This window comes from Chenopodium quinoa, unplaced genomic scaffold, assembly GCF_001683475.1.
Source record: "Chenopodium quinoa cultivar QQ74 unplaced genomic scaffold, ASM168347v1, whole genome shotgun sequence".
In the NCBI taxonomy this organism is placed as follows: Eukaryota; Viridiplantae; Streptophyta; class Magnoliopsida; order Caryophyllales; family Amaranthaceae; genus Chenopodium; species Chenopodium quinoa.
In genome coordinates, this window is record NW_018743858.1 from 1,315,328 (window position 1) to 1,341,381 (window position 26,054).

At 39.3% G+C, this 26,054-nt stretch overlaps 1 protein-coding gene across 1 annotated transcript; it reads right to left on the minus strand.

The window, feature by feature from the left end:
* Window positions 1-17,309: 17,309 nt before the first annotated feature.
* On the minus strand, window positions 17,310-17,696 carry LOC110686465. Its single transcript, XM_021863090.1, has one exon. It carries the CDS (start codon window positions 17,694-17,696, stop codon window positions 17,310-17,312), a length of 387 nt encoding a protein of 128 aa, XP_021718782.1.
* Between the last annotated feature and the right edge of the window lie 8,358 nt (window positions 17,697-26,054).

Consider the following 26,054-nt stretch of genomic DNA (forward strand, 5'->3'; position numbering starts at 1 on the left):
TTATTATGATCCAAAAACATAGGAAAAGACTACGAGGCATATCATATAAGCTAAACCACACATCCTCATAGCAGAAGCTTTTCCTATCTAACACAAACATATGTACAACTAAGCCAACTGAATAAGTTGAAAGGCACATAACGAGGCATAAAAATCACATAAAATCCCAATCGACAAACAAGTGATCGAATGATATCAACATCAACGATCCCAGGTTCCTTAGAACCGATCAAACATCCTCGAACCATTCAACTTCTTCCTAAACTAAACTATCCTAAGCACACAAAAAAAGAAAAGATCTCACCAAATTTGCTTCCCGGGAGCTCCAATTAACGGCCATAGCATCGTTCTTCAAACTCATGCCGCGTCTCGAATGTTCCCAATCTGCAAAAAGGAAAGACATACTAGCAAACAAGTTAAGGTTAGTCTAGGAAAGCAGTAAATCTTTTTTTTTTTTTTTTTTTAGAATGAATACAAGTAAGACCCCCCCCCCCAAGCTAGAATCAAACATTGTCCTCAATGTTTATACATCAAGGACTTACAATAGTAAGGAGAGGGAGGTAACTAAAGGGAAAGGGAAAGGGATCACGAGCTAGGCCCGCCCGGGCCATAAGGGAAACGGGAGGCCATATCATCAACACTCCTCTTCAGGTCTCTGAAGGCGGAGGTCATATCCTCGTTCGACCGGCGCAAATCCGCTACCTCGAGCTTCAAACCTTCCATTCCTTGGCGGAGCCAGGCGAAGTCTTGCGCCGGCATCTGCTGGGCCGCATCCGGGCCACCCTCCTCGTCATCATCATCATCATCAGCATCGTCACCTCCTTGGCCCCCGTGGGCCTGCTCATCCCCCTGGTGAGGCTGGGGATTGCGGTCTACATACTCCGTGCCTCCGTCCTCGTGTCAGGCGAAGTCGGGGTCGAAGATCCAGTTGTCTTTGTTGTAAACCACTGTCCTCTCCGGATCGGGCAAGTAGCCGTATGGCTTGCCTGCTACGAGCCACAAATAGCAATCCGGCTGGGATGTCCCTTCAAGCCACTGCATGGCTCTCAAGGTGCGCATATCAAGCCTCGTAGTGCCTGGGATAGCCTGCAATTCAGAAAAATCAATCCCATTATATTGCGCAAGAATGGTGACCATGCCACCGATAGTAATATCACCCCTACCCCGGGCTACACCGTCGAGGTGGTCTAGTAACCACGCTCCCATGTCTAGACGCCCGTCCCCACGGGTGAGGTGCCAAATAAACTGTAACTCCCTAATGGAGACTACACCCGAACTATCTCCTCTAGCAAAGATAGTAGAGGAGAAGGTCCTGTGGGACAACCGAAAGGCGGGATTGACGATGGAAGTCGCCTTATCCCTACGGGGATCTCTATCCATTTTCCCCGTGATTTGCCGCCAAAACAACCCGGAGTTGTAGTGTTTTGAGTGGCCATCCTTAGGACCATATTTCAGGTCGGATGTCCACCCAAAGGCGGCATTAACTTGGGCCACCGACATTTGAATGGTGCCCGAGTTCATTAGTTGAAAGGACAAGTACCGGGGTGAGTTATTCTCATCCCGATGCACGTACAAAGAAGACAAAAATTCGAGGGTAAGCCTCTTGTAAGTGAGAGCATGCATGGTAAGGAAAGAATCAAAGTTGGTAAATGAAAATAGTTGAACCATGTCGCTTTCGATCCCTAGAGCCCTAGCGGCTAAAGGGTCGTAGAACTTGGTAGGCCGGATCGGTCGGTGGGATAATCCTACAAATTTGTCCAAAAAGGACGGGTTATTAAAAACAATACCCATGGTGTCCACCGTGGGTGGAACCATGGATGAGGATGCATCGTCCCGACCCGATCTCCTAGTCGATGTCTTTGTTCTAGGCATGTTTGATTCAAGAAATTAAGCACAATATACCAATTAACAAGCAAGAAACTATCCTAGCATGCAATGTACTACCCTAACACTACTAGTTCACCCAAACTTGCAACAATAAAGCACAATTCAACAACAAATATTCAATAAAACGAATGAAATTGGACAAAAATTGCGAAAATCAATGAGTTTAAGAATGAATTCACCGAGGACTCCACGAAGTGGAGTTGTGGCGAGCTCAAAGAGGGCCGAATTTTGCGTCCAATCACTTGAAAAATGCTCCAATGCAAGGAGGGTGCCGAGATCTTGAAAGAAGAATATGGGGAATTAGGGTTTGATTTGAGGAATTGAGGAAGGAGGTTGGGGGTTTGGGTTAGTTTAGAGAGAAAGGGTAGGAAAGAGTGTTAGAGAGTTGGGGAATAATGAGAGAGTTTGAGTGAAATCGTGTTTAAAAAACACGAAAAACTATCCGGAACCCGCGCTGCACGGCCGTGCTATAACTGGCACGACCGTGCTGAGGTTTGGCACGGCCGTGCCGAATTTGGCACGGCCGTGTTGGCTTGGCAGGCCTTTTGCGAAATTGAATTTCAGATGGCACGGCCGTGCTAAAATTAGCACGGCCGTGCTAGTACTTGACACGGTCGTGCTGAAAATGGCACGGCCGTGCTAGAATGTCAGTGGGCTTTTGAGGTTTGGCACGGCCGTGCAGATTTTGGCACGGCCGTGCTGGATTCTGGCACGGCCGTGTTGTCTGATGGCACGGTCGTGCTGTCTGCTGCAGTCTGCAGGTTTTCTTTTCCTTCAAGGCACGCATCACTCTCTTCATTCCGGCTTCTAACCAATCTTCTACCTGCAGAAAAACACACAAGAGCACACAAAACTCACACAAATTAGGAGCTAAACCAACTACAAAACAAAAGAAACTACTCTAGTAAAAGCAAGAAAATCGGGTTGCCTCCCAGAAGCGCTAAGTTTAACGTCGATAGCTTGACGTGGTCACATTCAACTCTTGTGACCGCATTCGAACACATCTATCACACCAACATGGGCTCCCTCATAGTATGTCTTCAACCTTTGCCCATTAACCACGAAGGATTGCAACCCACTAGAATCATAAAGCTCAACCGCACCGGAAGGGAAAACATCTTTGACAGTGAATGGACCCCTCCATCTTGACATCAACTTACCGGGGAAGAGCTTCATCCTAAAGTTATATAAGAGGACTTTGTCACCAACATTGAACACCTTCCGCTCTATCTTCCGGTCATGGAACTCCTTAGATCGGGACTTGTATAGGTTCGCACTGTCATATGCGTCCATCCGAAGCTCCTCCAATTCATGAAGGTCCAACATCCGTTGCTCTCCCGCGCTTGCTAGATCAAAATTTATCTTCTTGATAGCCCATTGAGCGCGGTGCTCTAGTTCGACCGGGAGGTGACATGCTTTCCCGTAGATCAAGCGGTATGGGGTGGTGCCTATTGGGGTCTTGAAAGCAGTCCGGTATGCCCAAAGTGCATCATCAAGCTTATCGGACCAATCTTTCCTATTCTTCGCCACTGTCTTCTCAAGGATGGACTTTATCTGTCGATTGGAGACTTCCGCTTGCCCACTAGATTGAGGGTGATAGGTTGTCCCGAACCTTTGATGTACTCCATTCTTTCGAAGCATCCTTTGAAAGGCCCCATGCACAAAGTGTGACCCGTTGTCACTTATAACCGCCCTAGGAACCCCGAACCTTGGAAATATAATCTTCTTGAAGAGTTTCACCACCACCTTATGATCATTTGTAGGGGAGGAAATTGCTTCCACCCACTTAGACACGTAATCCACAGCCACAAGTATGTATTGGTTCCCACGGGAGGAAGGGAAGGGTCCCATAAAGTCAATGCCCCACACATCAAAGATCTCAAGTTCAAGTATGGGTTTTTGAGGCATTTCATTCTTCTTGGAAATGTTTCCACTCCGTTGGCAAGCATCGCAAGTCTTCACAAATGCCCACGCGTCTCTAAAGATATGGGGCCACCATAGCCCACATTGCAAAACCTTTTGGGCTGTCTTATTAGCCCCCATGTGACCTCCGCAAGGGTCGGAGTGGCACATTTTCAGCACACTATGAACTTCTTCCTCCGGAACGAACCTTCTTAGGAGACCATCTACACCTCTCTTGAACAAAATTGGATCATCCCATATGTAATGCCTTGCATCTCTCCTAATCTTCTTCCGTTGGTTCTTGGAGTAATCGGGGGGAAATTCCTCACAAGCCAAGTAGTTTACCAAATCCGCAAACCATGGTAGAATCTTCTCCTTGAGGAGGTATAAAACATCATCCTTCAACTCATCACAAATGGGCAGCCCATCATCTTCTTGTTGCTCCCTCTCCATGCGCGAAAGGTGATCCGCAACCACATTCTCGGCTCCCTTCTTGTCCCGGATCTCCACATGAAATTGTTGTAAGGAGAGGACCCATCGAAGGAGGCGTGGTTTGGATTCCTTCTTCGAAATTAGGTACTTGATGGCAGCATGGTCGGTATAAACAATCGTTTTGGAACCAATGAGGTAGTCCCAAAATTTCTCAAATGCATGAACAATGGCTAGGAACTCTTTCTCTGTAGTGGTGTAGTTTCTTTGTGCTTCATTTAAGGTCTTGGACATGTAATAGATCACGTGAACCCTCTTCTAAACTCGTTGCCCAAGAACACCTCCAATAGCCGTATCACTAGCATCGCACATCAACTCAAAAGGTAGATCCCACCGTGGTCCTTGCACAATCGGTGCCAAAATCAAAGCTTTCTTAAGTGTGTTAAAAGCTTGTAGGCACTCTTTGTCGAACTTGAAGTCGACTTCCTTTTGCAATAAGGCAGTAAAAGGCTTGGCTATAAGAGAGAAATCTTTTATGAATCGCCGGTAGAACCCCGCATGCCCTAGGAATTGTCTTACCCCTTTTGCATTGACCGGTGGTGGTAGCTTTGCTATAACTTCAACCTTTGCTTTGTCCACCTCTATGCCTGCATTTGAGATCTTGTGACCGAGGCAATACCTTATTCAACCATGAAGTGACACTTCTCCCATTTCAGGACTAAATTCACTCTCTCACACCGTTGTAGGCACTTTCCCAAGTTCACTAGGCAATCATCAAAGGAGGCTCCCCCAACAGAAAAATCGTCCATGAAAACCTCCATCTCGGCCTCCAACATGTCCCCAAAAATGCTCATCATACACCGTTGAAAGGTGCCCGGTGCATTGCAAAGTCCAAAAGGCATTCTCCTGTAGGCAAAAGTACCATATGGACAAGTAAAAGTCGTCTTCTCTTGGTCATCCGGGTTTATAGGTATTTGGAAAAACCCCGAATAACCGTCAAGAAAGCAATAATACTTGTGCCTAGTTAGTCTTTCGAGCATTTGATCAATAAAAGGGAGGGGAAAATGGTCCTTTTTGGTAGATGCGTTTAGACGTCTATAGCCTATGCACATCCGCCAGCCGGTCACCGTTCTAGTTGAGATGAGCTCACCATTCTCATTCTCAACTACAGTCATTCCCCCCTTCTTAGGGACAACATGCACAGGGGAAACCCATCTAGAGCTTGAAATGGGGAAGATGATACCTGCATCAAGAAGTTTGGTGATCTCTTTCTTCACCACCTCCCCCATTTGAGGATTGAGTTTCCTCTGCCTCTCAATAGAAGGCCTCGCACCATCCTTGAGAGTTATGTGATGCATACATATAGCGGGGCTAATACCCTTGAGGTTATCAATGGTATAGCCTATGGCACTTTGATGCTCTCTCAATACATCACACAACTTCCGAGTTTGATCCGCATCTAAAGAAGAATTCACAATGACAGGATAAGTTGAATCAGGGCCAAGAAATTCGTACCTTAGATGTGATGGTAGAGGTTTCAATTCTACCTTAGGGGCCTCGTTTACCTCTTTTGTGGTGGCCTTAGCAAGTGCATACATGGGTGTAATTTCCTTGAAACCGTTATCACCATCATCTTCCTCTAGCATTTGCTCCTCTATGTACCTGCTCTCATCGGTATCACTTGGCTCAAGATCATGGTTAGTAGAAAGCAATAGTGTATGCATACTAGAGACAATCGAATCAATAGTGTCAATCATCATGCAGTTTTCGAAAGTAGACAAAGGATATTGCATGCTTTTGTTCAGATCAAATTCAAGGACCTCCTCTCCTACCTTTAAAGAAATCTTGGCACTCTTCACATCAATGAGAGCACCAGAGGTAGCTAGGAAAAGTCGCCCAAGAATAATAGGTATATGATTATCTTCATCCATTTCCAAAACTACAAAATCCACAGGTATCACAAATTTCCCAACTCGTAGGGGAACATCTTCTACCTTACCCTTAGGAAATTTGATCGAACGATCAGCTAACTGTAGGGTAATGTTGGTAGGAAGAAGTTCTCCTACCCCTAATCTTTGATATACAAAATATGGCATAAGACTAACACTAGCCCCAAGATCACATAATGCATTATCAATTTTCATTTTATTAATAGCACAAGGGATTGAGAAATTACCTGGGTCTCCCAATTTGGGAGGCATCTTGTTCATGATGATTGCACTACAATTCGCGGTGAGGTTAACAGTTTCCACCCCATCACAATTCCTCCTGCCACTCAAAATATCTTTCAAAAACCTAGCATAGTTAGGCATTTGTTTTATAGCGTCGGTGAATGGTATGGAAAGGTGAATTTGCTTCAAAGTATCTAAAAACTTACCGAATTGAACATCCAACTTATGTCTCACAAACTTATGGGGGTAAGGAAGTTTTTGCAATAGATTGGGTTCTTTGACTTGTGTTACTTCCTTTTCATTTAAGACCTCTACAGTTTTATCATTCTCTCCGGTCCTCTCCTCCTCTCTCTCTATAACAGTATCAGTGGTAGGTGTAGTCACAGATTGACTCCTAGGGGGTACTACTTCATCGCTCCCCCTCGATGTCTTTCCACTCCTAGTGGTGATAGCATTTACAGAGTTTTTAGGGTCAATACCTTGAGGTGGGAGTTTCGACACTCCAACCCCATCCTTTATAGCACTAGCCAACTGAGAAATCTAGGTTTCAAGCATTTTATTATGTGTCATCACTTCATTAAACTTTTTGTCACTGGTGGCCATGAAAGTGTTGAACATTTTGGTCTGTGCTTCCATCATCTCCTCCAAACTAGTCCTTTGTGATGGTCCTTGAGCATTGTAGTTGTCATTAGAGGCTCAGGAGCCACGCGCATTAGACTGTTGGGGATTTTGATTTTGGAAGTTGTTCCTGTTACCATTGTTATTCCAATTTCCCCTGTTATTGGCATTCATGTTCTGATTGTATTTCCCTTGATTACCTGCATTTTGTTGGTAATTATTCTGATTACCAAAATTACCATGTTGATTATAAGACCCTTGGGGATTTTGGTCCCTTTGATTAGGTGGTAAATATCTGTTATTGTCATTCCTAGGTCTATTATCATAAGACAAGGCATTGACTTGTTCATTATCACACTCATTACCATCATTATAGTTGGATTGAAATTGGGAATCTACGTTACAGGCAGAGGTATCATGGTCATAAGACCCACAGCTTTCACAGAATATACATCCAGCAGGCATATTATTAGAGTTAGAGTGCATACCTGCTCCCTTAGAATAGGATGGAAGATTTTGATGCGGTGGAGCGTTGAGCTTCTCTTTGATAATTGACATTTCCTTACCTAGATTTACAATTTGCGATGTCAAATTCCCGATTGCATTAAGATGGTCTACCGAATAGACCGCTCCTCCACTCTTGCTCATGGCCTCTCGCTCTCCATCTTGCCATTCCATGTGGTGTCGTACCACATCTTCTATGATATCAATGACTTCTTCTTCGGTTTTGTTCATAATGGGGTCACCTGCTCCCGCATCCAAACTGGTCTTCCCTTGAGGACTCAATCCTCCATAGAAAATCTGTAAAACTTGATATGTTGGGATTCCGTGGTGTGGGCACTCTCTTTGGTACTCCTTGTACCTTTCCCATGCTTCATAGATCGACTCCCCACTCCTTTGCCGAAACCCTTGAATCAAGGCTCTAGCATCGGCCGTCTTCTTTTGAGAATAGAATCTTCCCAAAAATGCTGTTGTGACATCATCCCAAGTGTGTAGAGAGTTCGGCTTCACCTCCTTCTCTAACCATTCGAGAGCTCTCCCAATAAGTGAAAAGGGGAAAAGCTTCAATCTCACGAACTCTTGATTCACCCCATTAACCTTGATGGTATTGCAGTACTTCTCAAATTCGTTCAAATGAGCCAAAGGGCTCTCATGCTTGGCACCACTAAACTGCCTTCTCTCGATGAGGGTGATCATAGCTGGCCGGATCTCGAAATCATTGGCCTCAGTAGTGGGTGGAGCAATCCCACTTGAAGCTCTATACGCCCCAGGAGTTCCCAACTCCTTAAGGGGTCGTGGTGCTGGCCGATTAGGTTGGCGCGGTATGTCTTCCATTGGAACCTGTTGTGTGTTGTGTTCCTTTCCTTGAGAGTTTGATGACGTCAATCGAGATTTACGATTGCTCTTCAAAGTTCTTTCGATTTCTGGATCAAAGGGTATTAATTCTCTCTGTTTAGACCTGCGCATACACACTAACCAAACCAATTAAATAGCAGGGCTACAAGTGTAGCCAAAAGGGAAAAATCTTTTTGTGCTTTTTTTTATGATGAACTAGACTCAAGAAATCAAAAAGCAATTAACAAACACCGCTCCCCGGCAACGGCGCCATTTTGACGAGGGTTAAATCGGTCGCTACAATCTAACTCTCAATCAAACAATACTTATACGAACACCCTATAACCAAGTACAATGGCAAATAAAGGTTCGGTCCACGAGGAACGAGAGTAATTGCAAATCAATCTTAAACCTAAGCTAGTTCGAAATCAATGGAAAATGGTGTTCTAAAATAATACTAATAAGATGGAATAATCAATAAACTAAGACACTAGGGAGAACGGGAATCCGCCTAACCATTGGTAACTAAGTAACAAGGAATCACATAGACAAACGGGATATGCAAAGACTATAAGTCTGATCAATATCATGTGATAGGAAGACAACGGGCAATACTAAGCTTGGATTTCTCATGCACTTAACATTACTCGATACATAATCAAACCACATTCAATAATGAAATACTCAATTCACAATCTCTTGTTCAAATCAAGAATATCATGCAATCAAATTCAAGATTCTAGGTTAGCTACTCCTATTATAATGAATTAACATGCAATCGCATATAATCAATTTAATCACAATCCGTTTATCAAAATCAATCCTCAATTACATAGATTACCTAGGCCGGGTTTCATCCCGAAACCCTAGCTAGGAGACTACTCACACATATTCATAATCAAAGCAATAATGAATTCCAAAAGCATAATAGATATAAACATGAATTCTGATTAAGGAATAATAAAGCTTGATTAATAAACAAGAATGAATAATACCAATTGTATTGATGCGAATCAATGGAAAAGTTCAGAACTTTGATATCCATCGTCAATGAATAATACAAAGAATCTTCGCAAATCTTGCTTCAAATCAATCCAAGAAAACTAAAATCTCTAGAAATATCTCTAAGAAAACTAATGAATCTCTAATACTAAGAACGTTCTCCAATAACTCTCTACAAAGGCTCTCAAAACTATCTCTTAACCCTTACAATCGGGCTATATAATATGTTTTAAATCGGAAAGTAAATCGCAGGCTGCCCTTCGTGAATCGGCACGGCCGTGCTGGAAGTGGCACGGCCGTGCTGGAAGTGGCACGGCCGTGCTGGAAGTGGCACGGCCGTGCAAGCATGGCAGTAGCTGATCCGCAATATCTTCAATTATGGCACGGCCGTGCTAAATTTGGCACGGCCGTGCTAATGCCTGGCACGGCCGTGCTGAATCTGGCACGGCCGTGCTGAATCTGGCACGGCCGTGCTGAATCTGGCACAGGCACGGGCATGGAAATTGGCTTGGCACGGCCGTGCCAGATTCAGCACGGCCGTGTCAGGCATTAGCACGGTCGTGCCAGATTCAGCACGGCCGTGCCAGGCATTAGCACGGCCGTGCCAAATTTAGCACGGCCGTTCCATAATTGAAGATATTGCGGATCAGCTACTGCCATGCTTGCACGGCCGTGCCACTTCCAGCACGGTCGTGCCGATTCATGAAGGGCAGCCTGCGATTTACTTTCTGATTTAAAACATATATATATAGCCCGATTGTAAGGGTTAAGAGATAGTTTTGAGAGCCTTTGTAGAGAGTTATTGGAGAACGTTCTTAGTATTAGAGATTCATTAGTTTTCTTAGAGATATTTCTAGAGATTTTAGTTTTCTTGGATTGATTTGAAGCAAGATTTGCGAAGATTCTTTGTATTATTCATTGACGACGGATATCAAAGTTCTGAACTTTTCCATTGATTCGCATCAATACAATTGGTATTATTCATTCTTGTTTATTAATCAAGCTTTATTATTCCTTAATCAGAATTCATGTTTATATCTATTATGCTTTTGGAATTCATTATTGCTTTGATTATGAATATGTGTGAGTAGTCTCCTAGCTAGGGTTTCGGGATGAAACCCGGCCTAGGTAATCTATGTAATTGAGGATTGATTTTGATAAACGGATTGTGATTAAATTGATTATATGCGATTGCATGTTAATTCATTATAATAGGAGTAGCTAACCTAGAATCTTGAATTTGATTGCATGATATTCTTGATTTGAACAAGAGATTGTGAATTGAGTATTTCATTATTGAATGTGGTTTGATTATGTATCGAGTAATGTTAAGTGCATGAGAAATCCAAGCTTAGTATTGCCCATTGTCTTCCTATCACATGATATTGATCAGACTTATAGTCTTTGCATATCTCGTTTGTCTCTGTGATTCCTTGTTGCTTAGTTACCAATGGTTAGGCGGATTCCCGTTCTCCCTAGTGTCTTAGTTTATTGATTTATTCCATCTTATTAGTATTATTTTAGAACACCATTTTCCATTGATTTCGAACTAGCTTAGGTTTAAGATTGATTTGCAATTACTCTCGTTCCTCGTGGACCAAACCTTTATTTGCCATTGTACTTGGTTATAGGGTGTTCGTATAAGTATTGTTTGATTGAGAGTTAAATTGTAGCGACCGATTTAACCCTCGTCAGGCAGCTTGCTAGGGTGGGAGAAGGTGATGGGTCCGGAATATACCAAATCAGGGAGATCCCGAGCAAGTGTGAACTCACCAGCCAACTTGGATGCCACGGTGGCATCAATGAAGGAACAAGTGCGCAACGAGATGCGAGAAGAGTTCAGTGCATGGGCAAAGCAAATGAACTTGCCAAGCTTGCCTTTCTCCTCGACTACACCAATCGACTCATCCAGTCACCCACGAAGACAAGGAGAAGATGAGATACATGCAGACGAGGAGGTACATGATCAGGTGGTTTCAAATCTATAAGTTTTAACTTGTTGAGTTACATGGGTTCTAATTAGCGTTGCACTATCAATATACTGTTGCAGGTTGGTAATCCTGCACATGCGTACTTGAGGGAGCTTGATAATCCAACACCTCATGACTTTCCAGATTTACAGGTGAGTTGTTTACTTATTTCTTTGGATGGTGATATTGGTTCTTTGATTCTGTTGTGAATTGGTAAATTTTTCTGTGTTGTATCTTTATATGGATGGAGTCAGCTGCTATATTTGTTTCTGTGTTGCTTCTTGGTTGGTGATTTGTAAGTTGTGCTTTGCGCATCTGGTTTATTGTTGGCTTCTGGGTTGTTTGGGTTAGTCAAGGTTCTGTTGCGGTTTTATGTGCTGCTTTGTGATGTATGTTGTTGTGCTATGCTGTTTTTGCTATGATGTGTTGCTGTTGATGTGCTATTGTTGTTGCTGTGATGTGTTGTTGGTGTGTTGCTGCTGTTTTGCGGTGTTGGTATGTTGCTGTTGTTTGGTTGTTGTTGCTATTGTGCTGTGCTGTGGTCTGTGGCTGATGTGTGCTGTGTTGTGGTCTTTGCCTGCTGCCTTCCTGTGCTATGCTGCTCTGTTTCTGTTTGGTTGTTGTTGCTGCTATGTTGTTGTGCTGTGCAATGCAGGCAGCAGTGAGCACATCAGGCAGTGCAGGCAGCAGGCAGCATAGCAGGCAGCACATCAGTCAGCAAGGCAGTGCAGGCAGTGTGTGCAGCAGGCAGCAAGGTAGCATAGCAGTCAGCAGATCAGTCAGCAAGGCAGCATAGCAGTCCAGTAGTGTGCAGTGCAGTCAGCAGAACAACATGCAACTAAGCTCAACAGTGCAGTCAGCAGAACAGCAGACAGCTGAGCAGATAAGCAACAGCATCAGCATAGCAGGCTGCTGTGTTGTTGTGATATGCTGCTTTGTGGCTCTGTTGTGCTGTACTGTGTGGCTGTTGTGTAGTTATTTTTTTTTTTTTTTTGCTTTACTTTTTTTGTATGATTTTTTTTTTTGTGTTTTACTTTTTTTTGTGTTACTTCTTTAAAAACAAAAAAGCAAATAGGCCTGACCAAAAACAAATAGACGTGAAACTAGAATAAGTAGTTTGCACTTGTATGTTGTCTATCTTATTAATTGCCATGTTTTCAACAACTTAGTCGAATTTTGGTTCTTACAAGTGATCTTCCAAATTGGTGTAGGAAGAGACCTGTTGTGAACTTCTTCACCCGGGCGATTCATACAGTGGAGCTTTAAATGTGGTTGCATATGGTAGTGCTCAACCGGCCGAACAAGGTACGGTCCATTTGCGACCGCTTCGGCCAAAGCACTATTCGGTCGGGATGAATTCTGTGGTTGCCGAGTTCGAGGACATCCTAATATTTGCCTCCGTAGAGGAGGATGAGTTCACTACACTTTGGGCAGCCAAAGGTAGTTTTGTGCAATGGCAATGTGCTTGGATACAGTTTATGAACCAGGTAATTTAGATTTAGAGTTCACGCTTTACTCTATACCCGATTTTAATCCAAAGAGTTGGAAGAAATTCTTTTTAAACATTTGTGTGCTTTGTCTTATTAGCCATCGAGGAAAAGCCAAACTTCAAAGAAGAGGGTGGAGGGGCAAAAGAGCATTGATCGACCGATGTCAAAGAAGAGGAGTGAACATGGGTCGGTGAGTGGAAAAGCGCCGAACAAGAGCTCTTCGCGAAGTTCAGCTATGCAAGCTACTCCACTAGTTGAAGACACGGTGCTTCAATCGCTCTCTAAGGAGTTAACTTATCTGCACAACCGTGTTTGCGTGTTGCCTAGTGATAGCCCCATTCAAGTTCCACTACCTAAAGAAATGTTCCACTATGATGATGATGCAATGGCATGGCTATTCAAAGAAGATGTGAAGGAATTTTTAAGTGGTGCAATGCTTAACATTTCCCTCATTCAAATATGCATCAGGTAATTTAACTAGTACTCAATTTATGTTATTCAGTTTAGTGGTGATTGTCGTTTGGTTTTCCATTAACATTCTATTATCATGCATGCAGAGCACTCCAGGAGCACTTATGGGAGCTTGATTCTCCGTGTCAAATTGGGTGGTTATGCCCTGAGCAGATCTCCACTGCTAGAATCTTAGGCAACCACACTGACGTGTTGTACTATGTTGAACGGGGTATCAGGGAATCAGTGCGTGCGGGAGACAAGTTTATATTCGCCCCATATTATGAGGAGTACGTCTTATTATGCTTGTCAAATTCATTTGTTTTCCCAGTTTATATGCTGTACTTGGCTAATTATTGATTTGTTTGTCTCGTGTGAATGTATGTACATAGTTATCATTGGACCCTACTGGTGATTTGTGTTCCCAGTAACACAATCTTCATTTTTTATTCTGCTTAGTTACCTCATCCAAGAAAGCGCCTCGTGAAGTCCATACTGCAAAAGTAAATATAGCTTTAATTCTTGTTATTGATTATCATAACCTAACTCATATATTAATCATACTAATCAAATTTGAACTTACTTTTCTATGTAGTGTTATGAAGAAGATAAATTCTCGAGCTCCTCGAGGTCCTACATGGAAATCACCGAAGGTAATGCCACATGATATTGTGATTTTCGTAATATACAATGCGTAAGATGTTGCTAATTTTCTATGCATGTTTGATTCATGTACTTTGTTCCTTATGCTAGTGCGCACAACAAGATAACGGAGTTGATTGTGGCCTATACGTGATGAGATTTATGTTTGACATAGTGAGTCATTGTACAGACACACAACAGCTTGAAGAGGTATGCCATAGACTATATGTTGTAATTTCAAGCCTTAGCCACCTATAAATAAGTGATAATGACATGTTATGACTAAGTTTGAGTTCACTTGACAAGAAATGTAGGAAATAGGCATCATAATAGTCAAATAGGCCTAACTTGGGTCATTTTGGTTGAAATTGCGTTCTAAAACCCCACAAGTGCTATTTTCCTGTAATTTCAAGCCTTATCCACCTATAAATAAGTGATAAAGACATGTTTTGAGTAAGTATGAGTTCACTAGACAAGAAATGTAGGAAATAGGCATCCTAATAGTCAAAATGGCCTTACTTAGGCCATTTTGGTTGAAAATGGGTCTAAAACCCTTAAATTGCTATTTTCTTGTAATTTCAAGCCTTAGCCACCTATAAATAAGTGATAATGACATGTTATGACTAAGTTTGAGTTCACTTGACAAGAAATGTAGGAAATAGGCATCATAGTAGTAAAATAGGCCTAACTTGGGCCATTTTGGTTGAAATTACGTTCTAAAACCCCACAAGTGCTATTTTCTTGTAATTTCAAGCCTTAGCCACCTATAAATAAGTGATAAAGACACGTTTTGAGTAAGTATGAGTTCACTGGACAAGAAATGTAGGAAATAGGCATCCTAATAGTCAAAATGGCTTTACTTAGGCCATTTTGGTTGAAAATGCGTTCTAAAACCCCTTAATTGCTCTTTTCTTGTAATTTCAAGCCTTAACCACCTATAAATAAGTGATAAAGACATGTTTTGAGTAAGTATAAGTTCACTAGACTAGAAATTTAGGAAATAAGTATCATAGTAGTCAAATAGGTCTTACTTGTAAATGTATTTTTACATGCATGCATATATAACCCCAATAATTCACTCCTACTAACTTACGTTTTGTGTATTCCAAGTTTAGCAAGGGACAAACGGGACATCCGTTCACGAGCGAGGAACTCAATGATATTCGAGACATGTTGGCGGCCTATATCACATTTAATTTGTAAATTTCATTTCTTTTTTAACTAGTGTACTACATTATTACTGATTAATATTGTTTGTAATTATGACACATTTTTCTAATTAGTATCATATTTTGGGATTGTTATCAATATTTATGTATTGTTATTATTTTCAATTATTATTATTAATAATATAATAACAATAATTATTATTATTAATATATTAATAATACTAATTATTATTACTATTATCATAATAATTATTATTATTAATATTAATATTATAATAATAATTATTATTATTATTAATTATTGGTATTATGTACATGATCTCATTATTATTATATTTATTAGTATTAATATTATTATATATTATTGCCGCAAAAAAAAAAAAAAAAAAAAAAAAAAAACCCAGTTAAAGGCACTGGTTCATGCTTAAAACCGATGCCAATTACATTTAAAATAATAAAAAAAAAATAATAAAAAAAATTGGCGCCATTAAAGTTGGCACCGGTTAACCGGTGCCAAAATGCTTTAGTTGGCACCGGTTTTGAACCGGCGCCAAAATTTTAGGGATTTGGCATCCCTCAAATCCCCAACGGTTCAAAATCGGTGCCTTAGGGGGGGTTCGAACTGATGCCTATTTATCTATTTCGCCTAGTGAATGTATAAATTGACACAACAATAATCATCATAATAACATCATAATCAATATAATCATAATCTCATCAAAACATGATTAATAGCAAAATCCTATGCATGATACTAAATGCATTCATAACAAATCCTAGCATGTCACTAATAATAAAGATCAAAGCATTATCCTAAACATGATACTATAAACCAACATGACATTAGAAATATTAATTAACACCCTAAACATGATACTAGGAATCAAAAGAAACATCCTAACATGATTTCTATATCAAAAGAATAATTAAGTAATCAAGTTACTTACTTTGATGCCTCGTGTAACACCCCCAAATCTCCCTCTACGGAAATACCAGTATAATACGTATAATTATACCATAGAGATAGATTTAGGTGTATTACCGCCGCGTGATTACGCAAGGCTACTCAAACTTCTCATTAAAACTACAACTTCGCAGCGGAAATTCAAACTCTTTCTTTATTAATACTTAATAAATAGTAACCAATGTTATGAGTACTCAAAATATAAACAAGGACCAACATTCCTAAACTAGGTGAAGAACATCCCGGGACTCCCATATGCTCAATTATTGACTCCACCTAAAAATAGTCAACACTGCTTACCATTAAGGTAAACAAGGTGAACCAAAACAAATAGGAAATACATATTAGCAAAATATGCTAAGTACGATAAGTGCAAGATAAGTAAACTCAATTTATTTGCAAACATGCTTTTTAAACCAATTCAAATAATTAATCCAATAATTCCAAACTCATTATTCCAAAACCAATTCCAATAATCAAGAATGAAATAAGTTAGGGAAATAAGATGATTAAATATTTAGGAGATGGGAAATAAGAATTAAGGAAAAATAATAGATTTAAAGGAGATAATTAAAAATACAAATTACCAAATAAATCACCCTAAAATCCAACCAAGGTGGCCAAAAATTTTGAGCTTCCATAGCTCAAATTTTCGGACCCCTTATGTAGAAGTTAGGAAATTATTTTGCTGGATTTAAGGGATTAAAATGATTGTGTAAATAATATATTTTGTATAAAATAATTAATTAGAAAAATACCAATTATTCACCAATTAACTAAGAAAAATCAGATTTTCTTCACTAAGAAAATCCGAAAATTCCTAGCTAATTAATTAGGAAATTTGGCCCTAATTAAATAAATAAGAAAATATAATTTGTTTAATTAAAATAGCCAAAATATATACATATATATATATATATTTTTTTAAATAAAATAAGTTGATAATAAATCTTATCCAAAAATAATAACAAAGTAATAAAATACTTTTGGCGCCAAAATTCAAATATCATTTTGGCTCCAAAATTTAAATAGTAAAATAATTTACTAAAATTCCCTTTATAGAAATAATAATTAATTAGAAAATACGCTTCAAAAATACGGGGTATTACAGTATACCCCCCTTAGAAGAAGTTTCGTCCTGAAACTTAGCCAAAAGAGATATGAAAATCATTTTTAATTATTGTTTCATGCACATCCTAACTCGACTAAGACTCCAACCTACTCTATTGCCCTCTACCCCCCTTAAAAGAAGTTACACCCCCGTAACTCGACCATTAACCTTAGGCAAATAACTCCTGGTAACGTTTCCTCATATCAGCCTCAACTTCCCATATAGCCTCCTTAGTTTTATGGTTCGACCATAACACTTTCACAATTCTCACATCCTTGTTCCTTGTACTTCTCACTTTAGAATCCAGAATCCATACTGGTCTTTCCTCATATGTCAAATTCTCATCCATCTCAATGGTTCCCGGTTGCAACACATGTGCCACATCAAGTATATACTTTCGAGTTTGACTCACATGGAACACATTGTGAACCCTTTCCAGCTCATTGGGCAAATCCAACTTATATGCCACTTTTCCCACTTTCTGAATGATCTCATATGGCCTTATGTACTTTGGGCTCAGCTTTCCCTTCTTCCCAAACCTCATCACTCCTTTCATGGGTGAAATTTTCAACAACGCTTTCTCTCCCACTACATATTCTTCCTGTCTTCTTTTCAAATCAGCATAGAGTTTCTGTCGATCTTAGGTTGCCTTTATCTTCTCTTGGATCAACTTAACTTGTTTCACCATATCCTCAATCATCTCATGCCCAAGTACCATTGTCTCACTTATATCATTCCAAAAAACTGGGCTTCTACACTTCTGACCATACAAATTTTCAAATGGTGCCATTCCAATGCTTGCATGATAGCTGTTGTTGTAAGAAAACTCTATCAAATCCAAGTGGTCTCCCCAAGACCCTTGATACTCCATCACATTGCTCTTAGAATATCCTCCAATGTCTGAATGGTTCTTTCAATCTGACCATCCGTCGCAGGGTGAAATGTTGTGCTCATTAGCAACTTCGTTCCCCATCGCCTTTTGCAAACTTTGCCAAAAGTTAGACAGGAATCTCTATCCGAAATGATATCTGTGGGTACCCCATGGTAATTCACCGCAAACTTCACATAAGCTCTTCCTAACTGATCCATAGTCCAAGTACTTCTCATGGGTATAAATGTTGCTGACTTTGTCAACCTGTCCATTATTACCCAAATAGTGTCATTCTCTGCCTTGGTCTTAGGCAATGCTCTAAAAAAATCCATGGAAATCGAATCCCACTTCCACTTGAGCACTTCCAAGGATTGGACCTTTCCTTGAGGCCTACGATGCTCAATCTTCACTTTCTGACATGTCAAACGCTTGGCCACAAATTCAGCTACTTCTCTCTTCATATTAGGCCACCAAAAAGTCTTCTTCATGTCCTTATACAACTTATCCCCTCCAGGATGCATTGATTAAGGATAATTATGGGCTTCCTCCATCAATCTCTGCTTCAAATCTCCACGACTCTGCGGTACGCACCATCTTCCCTTAAAACAAATACTTTCTTCATCACTAATGGTGAAATCCAACACCTAACCTTCATCGATCTTTTCCTTTATCGCCTTTAACTTCTCATCTTCTAGTTGACTTTCCATTATCTCATCATAAATGGATGGTTGAATCACCAATGCATTCAACATCCTAGTCACTTCTCCATGTTCCATCACTTCCAAATTCAACTTCTGAAATTACACACACAACTGGTCTGGCACTACCATTACATGCATTGAATGTTCAGACTTCCTGCTTAAAGCATCTACCACCACATTAGCTTTTCCCTCAAGGTATTGAATATCCAACGTATAATCACTTAGAAACTCCAACCATCTCCTCTGCCTTCCATTCAAATGCTTTTGGGTGAAAATGTACTTCAAACTCTTATGATCCGTGAAAATCCTACAAGTCACCGCAGACAAATAATGCCTCCAAATCTTCAAAGCAAACACTATTGCAGCTAAATCCAAATCATGGGTTAGGTAATTACCTTCGTGCAATTTCAACTACCTCGAAGCATACGCAATCACCCTTTGATTTTGCATTTAAACACATCCCAATCCAAACCTGATGCATCACTATACACATCATATAAATCACTTCCATCAGGCAAAGCCAGCACAAGTGTTGTGGTTAACATTTCTTTCAAGGTTTGAAATGCCTCCTCACACTCTTTAGTCCATGAAAACGTATGCTCCTTTTTCATCAAACTTGTCATGGGCTTTGCAATCCTTGAAAAATCCTTCATAAACCTTCTATAATAGCCTGCAAACCCAAGGAACTTTTCACATCCGACACATTCTTTGGGGTTGGCCAATCACTAACAGCTCGAATCTTACTTGGGTCCACTAAGGCTCCTTCCTTGGAAACCACATGGCCCAAAAATGCCACTTTTTCCAACCAAAACTCACACTTTGACGGCTTGGCATACAACTGGTGCTCTCTCAAACATGATAACACTTGTCTCAAATGCTCCTCTTCATCCTTTGAATAAATCAAGATATCATCAATAAACACCACTACAAACTTGTCCAAGTATGGCCTGAAAATCCTATGCATCAAATCCATGAACACTGTTGGTGCATTGGTCAAACCAAACGACATAATTGTGAACTCATAATGACCAAAATGGGTCCTGAAAGCACTCTTTGCAATATCTTGCTCCGCAATTCTCAACTGGTGATAACCTGATCTTAAGTCTATCTTTGAAAACACTTCAGCCCCTTTCAACTGGTTAAACAAATCATCGATCCTTGCTAATTGGATACTTATTCTTCACTGTCACCTTATTCAACTCTCGATAATCAATACACAGCCTCATACTTCCATCTTTTTTCTTTACAAACAACATTGGAGCTCCCCAAGGTGAGGAACTAGGTCGAATATAACCTTTCTCTAACAAATCATCCAACTGAGTCTTTAACTCTTTCTTCTCAGCTGAAGCCATCCCATATGGAGCTTTAGAAATAGGTCCAGTACCAGGCACTAGGTCAATAGTGAAGTCAACATCCCTCACTGGTGGCATACTAGGAATCTCATCTAGAAATACATCTGGAAACTCTTCTACAACAGGAATACTTCCTTCACCCTTCTTTTCCTCACTTCCGACTTCTTGAACAATACACATAAACAAAGGATAACCCTTCTTAACCAGCTTCTAAAGCTGCATTACAGAAATAATTCTCAAACCTGAACTTTTCCCTTCCTTTTTATACTCCACTCTAGACTTACTTGGGCTAGTCAAAGTAACCTTTTCAGCTGCACAATCAATCTTGGCTTCATACCTTCCCAACCAATCCATACTAAGAATTACATCAAGATCCTTCAAATCAAACTCGATCAAATCTGACGGAAATTCTACCTCATAAATGGAAATATGCACACTCATCAACAACTTTGAACGATTCCTCACTACCCCATACAAAATAGACACATCTAGAGAAGATGACTCAGGATTTTCTAACCCAAGAATTCCAACTACTCTCTTAGAAATAAAAGAATGGGATGCCCCCAAATCAAACAAAACTTTCACAGGCAAAGAACATATAAGGAAAACACCAATTACCACATCATTAGCGATTTCAACCTCACGGGTGTTCATCATGTACACACGACCCTTTGGATCACCTCCCGCAATGCTACTGGCTCCAGCCTTGGGTGTAGGTCCACTAGGATGAGATGGTTTGCTAGGAGCACTAGACTCTTTCACCTTCCTTGACTTAACATCAGCCTCTTTCTTGTAACACTCATACTCACGGTGTCCCAACTTCTGGCAGTATCGACAAGTTACCAGTTTCCCTTCACAGTCCTTCCCTAGGTGGTCTTTCTCACACCGCTTGCATATGTACTTCCTCTTGGGTCTCTCACCCCTTTGGTTTCCATTCCCTCTAACATTGGTCTGCTAGCCTCCATTCCCTTTCCCAAAGTTCCCTTTGTTGTCCCTCATATCTCCAGAATTCCCCCGATAGCTACCATTGAGCTTATGCCTCTTTTCACCCCCGTGAAAAGAGTCCTGGTTCTTCCTTTTCTCTCCAAAATTCTCCATCTCCCTCCCCTTGATTCTGTACAGGTGGGCTACACGACCATAGACTTCATCTAAGGTCTAAAAGGTAACTCCTCTTAGCTTCCCTTAGAGGGTTAAGGTTAGGCCTTGCTCAAATCTCTGAGCTTTGATGGTTTCGGTAGGGACTACTTCCGGGGCAAACCTCATCAACTCAATGAACTTGTTGTAGTATTCATTGATAGACATGTTCCCTATTCTCAGGTTGGTAAACTTCATGCACTTTTGCTTTCTCAAGTAGGAAGGGTAAAACTTCTCCCTCAAGGCTTCCTTAAACTCATCCCACCTAAAGTTAAGTCTTTTCAGCAACTCATCCTTTCTTTGGGCCCACCATAAGTCATCTTCCTTTCTCGAGTAGTAAACATCATTGTTCACCCTCAACTCACTTGGGCAATTGATAGCATCAAACAACTTGTCAAACTCCCTAATCCAATTTTTATGACTGGTCGAGTCTTCCTTTCCCTAGTAAATAGGTGGTTTGGCTACAACAACTCTCTTAAAAACTTCACTGTAAGAGTTAGAGTCAGAATTACGATTTCCTTGGTTCACCACTTTCGTGATGTTTTCAGTGATATGAATTAACTTTCTAAGGACCTTCCCTACTTTGGAACCAGTGCGCTTACTTCCCATTTGGTTTTTCATCCTCGTAAACATACTTCCTGGGTATAATTACCGTACTTTTGAAAATTAAAACAAGTTCTACTCATATAAGCATTTAATTCACTCCATAACATGGGAAAAATTCAATAAAATAACTTCATTTCGTTAATAATTAAATCGAAAGTACAACTTTGCCATCTAAGGCAATTATTGAAAGCAATAAACATAGCATAACTCAATCATTCAAACAACACTCTCAAAATAGTCATCCTCATTGGGATCATTGTCAGGATCATCTTGCTTAGCCTTTCCCTTATCAATTGGGTTAGTCATGAAAGTTGGGTTATATCCACTGTAACTTGGAGTATGGCCTGAACTTAAATTTGGGTTGTAATTTGGGCTTTTATGTGGACTAGTACAACCACAAGTTGGCTTTGGAGAAGCATTGGGCTTTTGTTGAACTTTTGGTGAAGATGGATGGTATTCAGGACTTGGTGGCTTTTGATTAACTTCTTGGGTACGAGTTTTGGGCCTTTTGCAACATGGAAATGGATTTTTGGGCTTGGTCGCCTTGAGGGTTCATAGCTTGGAGTATGTGAAAGAGAAGGGTAATTCTTGCTCCTCCCAAGAGGTGGTATAGACTCATCACTAGAAGACTCAAATGCATGACGGCGTTTTTGGTATAAAAAAGGTAGTTGAGCATTTAAGTAGTACATTTGTTCATCTTCTCTCAAGGTAGAATTCTTTGAGAGTTTGGGAAATCTCACCACTTTCCTCCTAGGCTCATAGTCACGTTCAACATATTGCAAGTCTCTTTTAAAGTTAGACATGGTTGCTAACCACTTCACTTCATGATGGTGTTTTTCATTCCACAACCCATTCTTCTTGATCACATCCCCATACTTGTCAAAGAGAGGTTCATATATGAGAACTCTAAGTAAATGGGCTAAGGCCAAAAGAATCATCTAAGGTGGTTGGGTCAACACTTCCAATCCATATCGTTCATAGAGGGTTAAGGCCAAAGTAACTATGCCAGTCACAAACTCACTAACACTAACTTCATCATCTTTCAAATAATGTAAGTTAATGTATTTCTTTCTCATTTCATCAATCATTTCCATCTATTTCACATGCAAAACAATCAATTTAATACCAATTCACATAAGCAATTCAATTAAAAAATCCATTTTTAATTCATAACTCAATCAACCAAGTATAACTCAAGATACCCAACCATGGGCAATAACTCAAAATTTCGGACCTAGCTATGACCATAGATTAAGGTGTTTTTAACACCAACTTTAATGCACACATAATCACACAACTCAAGCTTTCAAATAGTTTCAATTCTTTTTGTTTCAAAAATAATAATAATGTAGTTGAATCATGATATTAGATGGTCGAGCACGCGTCTCCCAGGTAAGTTACCTACAGCGTCGAGGAGAGCCTTGCCTACACAGAGAGACGTACTCGAGAATCTTTTTCTCAATCATCTTTCTACAAATAGGAAAATAGTTTTTATATATAAAATAAAGCTTTTGATTTTCACACACAGATGCGAAACTCTATCCTATATGCCCTCTTAAGTCTACCCACATTTTTTTCCCAATTTTAATCTTTTTAGGACCTTGAAAACTGATACCACTTTGTAACACCCCCAAATCTCCCGCTACGGAAAGACCAGTATAAACGTATAATTATACCGTAGAGATAGATTTAGGCGTATTACCGTCGCGTGATTACGCAAGGCTACCCAAACTTCTAATTAAAACTACAACTTCGTAGCGAAAATTCAAACTCTTTCTTTATTAATAATTAATAAAAATAATAACCAATGTTATGAGTACTCAAAATATAAACAAGGACCAATATTCCTAAACTAGGTGAAGAACATCCTGGGACTCCCATATGCTCAATTATTGACTCCACCTGAAAATAGTCAACACTGCTTACCATTAAGGTAAACAAGGTGAACCAAAACAAATAGGAAATACATATTAGCAAAATATGCTAAGTACGATAAGTGCAAGATAAGTAAACTCAATTTATTTGCAAACATGCTTTTTAAACCAATTCAAATAATTAATCCAATAATTCCAAACTCATTATTCAAAAACCAATTCCAATAATCCAATATTTCAAATACTTAATTATAAAAACAATTCCTCTTTTTAAATCCAATTCCTCATCCAAGTGTGCACACCCTCCAAGCTAGTCTCCTTATATTGCAAGGCTATTCTTGAGGAAAGACTCGGTCATACAAAGTCCAAAGTCTTATCAACCAAATCCGCATAGTGGGATTACTATCAATATGCTTGTAAAGCTTTAATAATAATAAATCAATAAATCCTTTTTAATTCAATAATTCCAATCTTTATAATAACAATTCACACTTCTTTTTATTTAATTCCACATGCTTTCAAAATCAAACCTTTTTAAACATGATAGATAATTTAATCATTTCAAAACATGATACAAAAATCAATCCTCAATTTATTTATCAAAATCAATTCTTTAAACATGCTTTTATTTCATAAATCATAATTCAATTCAAATTAATTCAATCACCATAAAAATTATACCAAACATGCTTATTCAATCCAATCAATTTCAAAGATATCTAGTTTAGCCACCTAAATGTACCTTTGATCCTTGCTAGCAACACAAAAAGGGACTTCAAGAACTTTGATCAAACACACCCTATAAATTAATGTAACCTTAATTAATATAAAACTAACAAATAATCACAACAATTAAAATAAAACCCCTAACTATATGTACATGAACCTTATAAATTACTTTTCATAAACTTGAATAAAATTTGATTTTATTTAATTAAAACTACTCAATTTTTATAAATCCCCCATAATAATAATAATAATAATTTTTATAAACCAAGGAAAAGAGGAAGAAGAAGTGGCAGCAAAGGAGGGCAGCAGCGCGCCGACAGGTGGCTGTTGCCGGTGGTCGGCGTCGGAGGTGGTGGCTGACAGTGGTGGGTGATGGTGGAGGGTGGTGACCGATGGTGGTTGGCGCAAGAAAAGGTGAGAAAAAGAGAAGAGAATTAGAGAGTTTTGGTGTGAGTGTTTAGCCATGGATCAAGGGTTATTTATAGGCTAGCTCATGCAAGAATTATGGTCGGATAATGTAGGAAGACTTATGATTAAAAAAGAATTAAGGAAATTACTTGGAGAAGATAGCTAAAGAATTATGGAAAGTTTAATGTTAAGGTGACTAAGAAATAATTAATTTATTGAAAGTATGTTGTCATGAAAAATAATATGGCAAATAGCTTTGCTTGGGGAATAATCAAGGATGAAATAAGGTAGGGAAATAAGATGATCAAATATTTAGGAGATGGGAAATAAGAATTAAGGAAAAATAATAGATTTAAAGGAGATAATTAAAAATACAAATTACCAAAATAAATCACCCCAAAATCCAACCAAGGTGGCCGAAAATTTTGAGCTTCCATAGCTCAAATTTTCGAACCCCTTATGTAGAATTTAGGAAATTATTTTGCTAGATTTAAGGGATAAAAATGATTGTGTAATAATATATTTTGTATAAAATAATTAATTAGGAAAATACCAATTATTCACCAATTAACTAAGAAAAATTAGATTTTCTTCACTAAGAAAATCCAAAAATTCCTAACTAATTAATTTCGGCTCTAATTAAATAAATAAGAAAATATAATTTGTTTAATTAAAAATTATATATATATATATATATATATAATCCGATTTTTAAATAAAATAAGTGGATAATAAATCTTATCCAAAATCCAAAAATAATAATTAAGTTTTTAAATACTTTTGGCGATAAAATTCAAATATCATTTTGGCTCCAAAATTCAAATAGTAAAATAAATTACTAAAATACCCTTTTTAGAAAATGATAATTGATTAATTAATCAATTAATCAATTAGAAAATGCGTTTCAAAAATACAGGGTATTACACCTCGTATTTCTTTCTATCAAAACAATACACGTTAGTAAATTTCAAGAAAGATTAAGTCAAATAAACCAAATAAATCAAATAAGAATTGAAATATAGATTTGGGACCAAACCCTCAGAACTATCAACCTTTCACGTCGAGGTCGAAGGCAACTTTGACATTGGCTAGGAGTATTCGAAGCTCGTGAATGAGGTATGGTGTTTGTTTAGGGAAAAGTATCAAGGATGTATTAGGACGTGTTTAGGCTAAGGCTAGAAATCAAGAAAGAAGAGTGAGAGAAAAGCTTTAGCTTAGAGGGAGGATTTGATGATGATT

What these genes read in the sequence shown, in the direction of transcription:
- LOC110686465 (XM_021863090.1), bottom strand. Translation starts at nt 17,696, where the DNA reads ATGAAAGGAGTGATGAGGTTTGGGAAGAAGGGAAAGCTGAGCCCAAAG.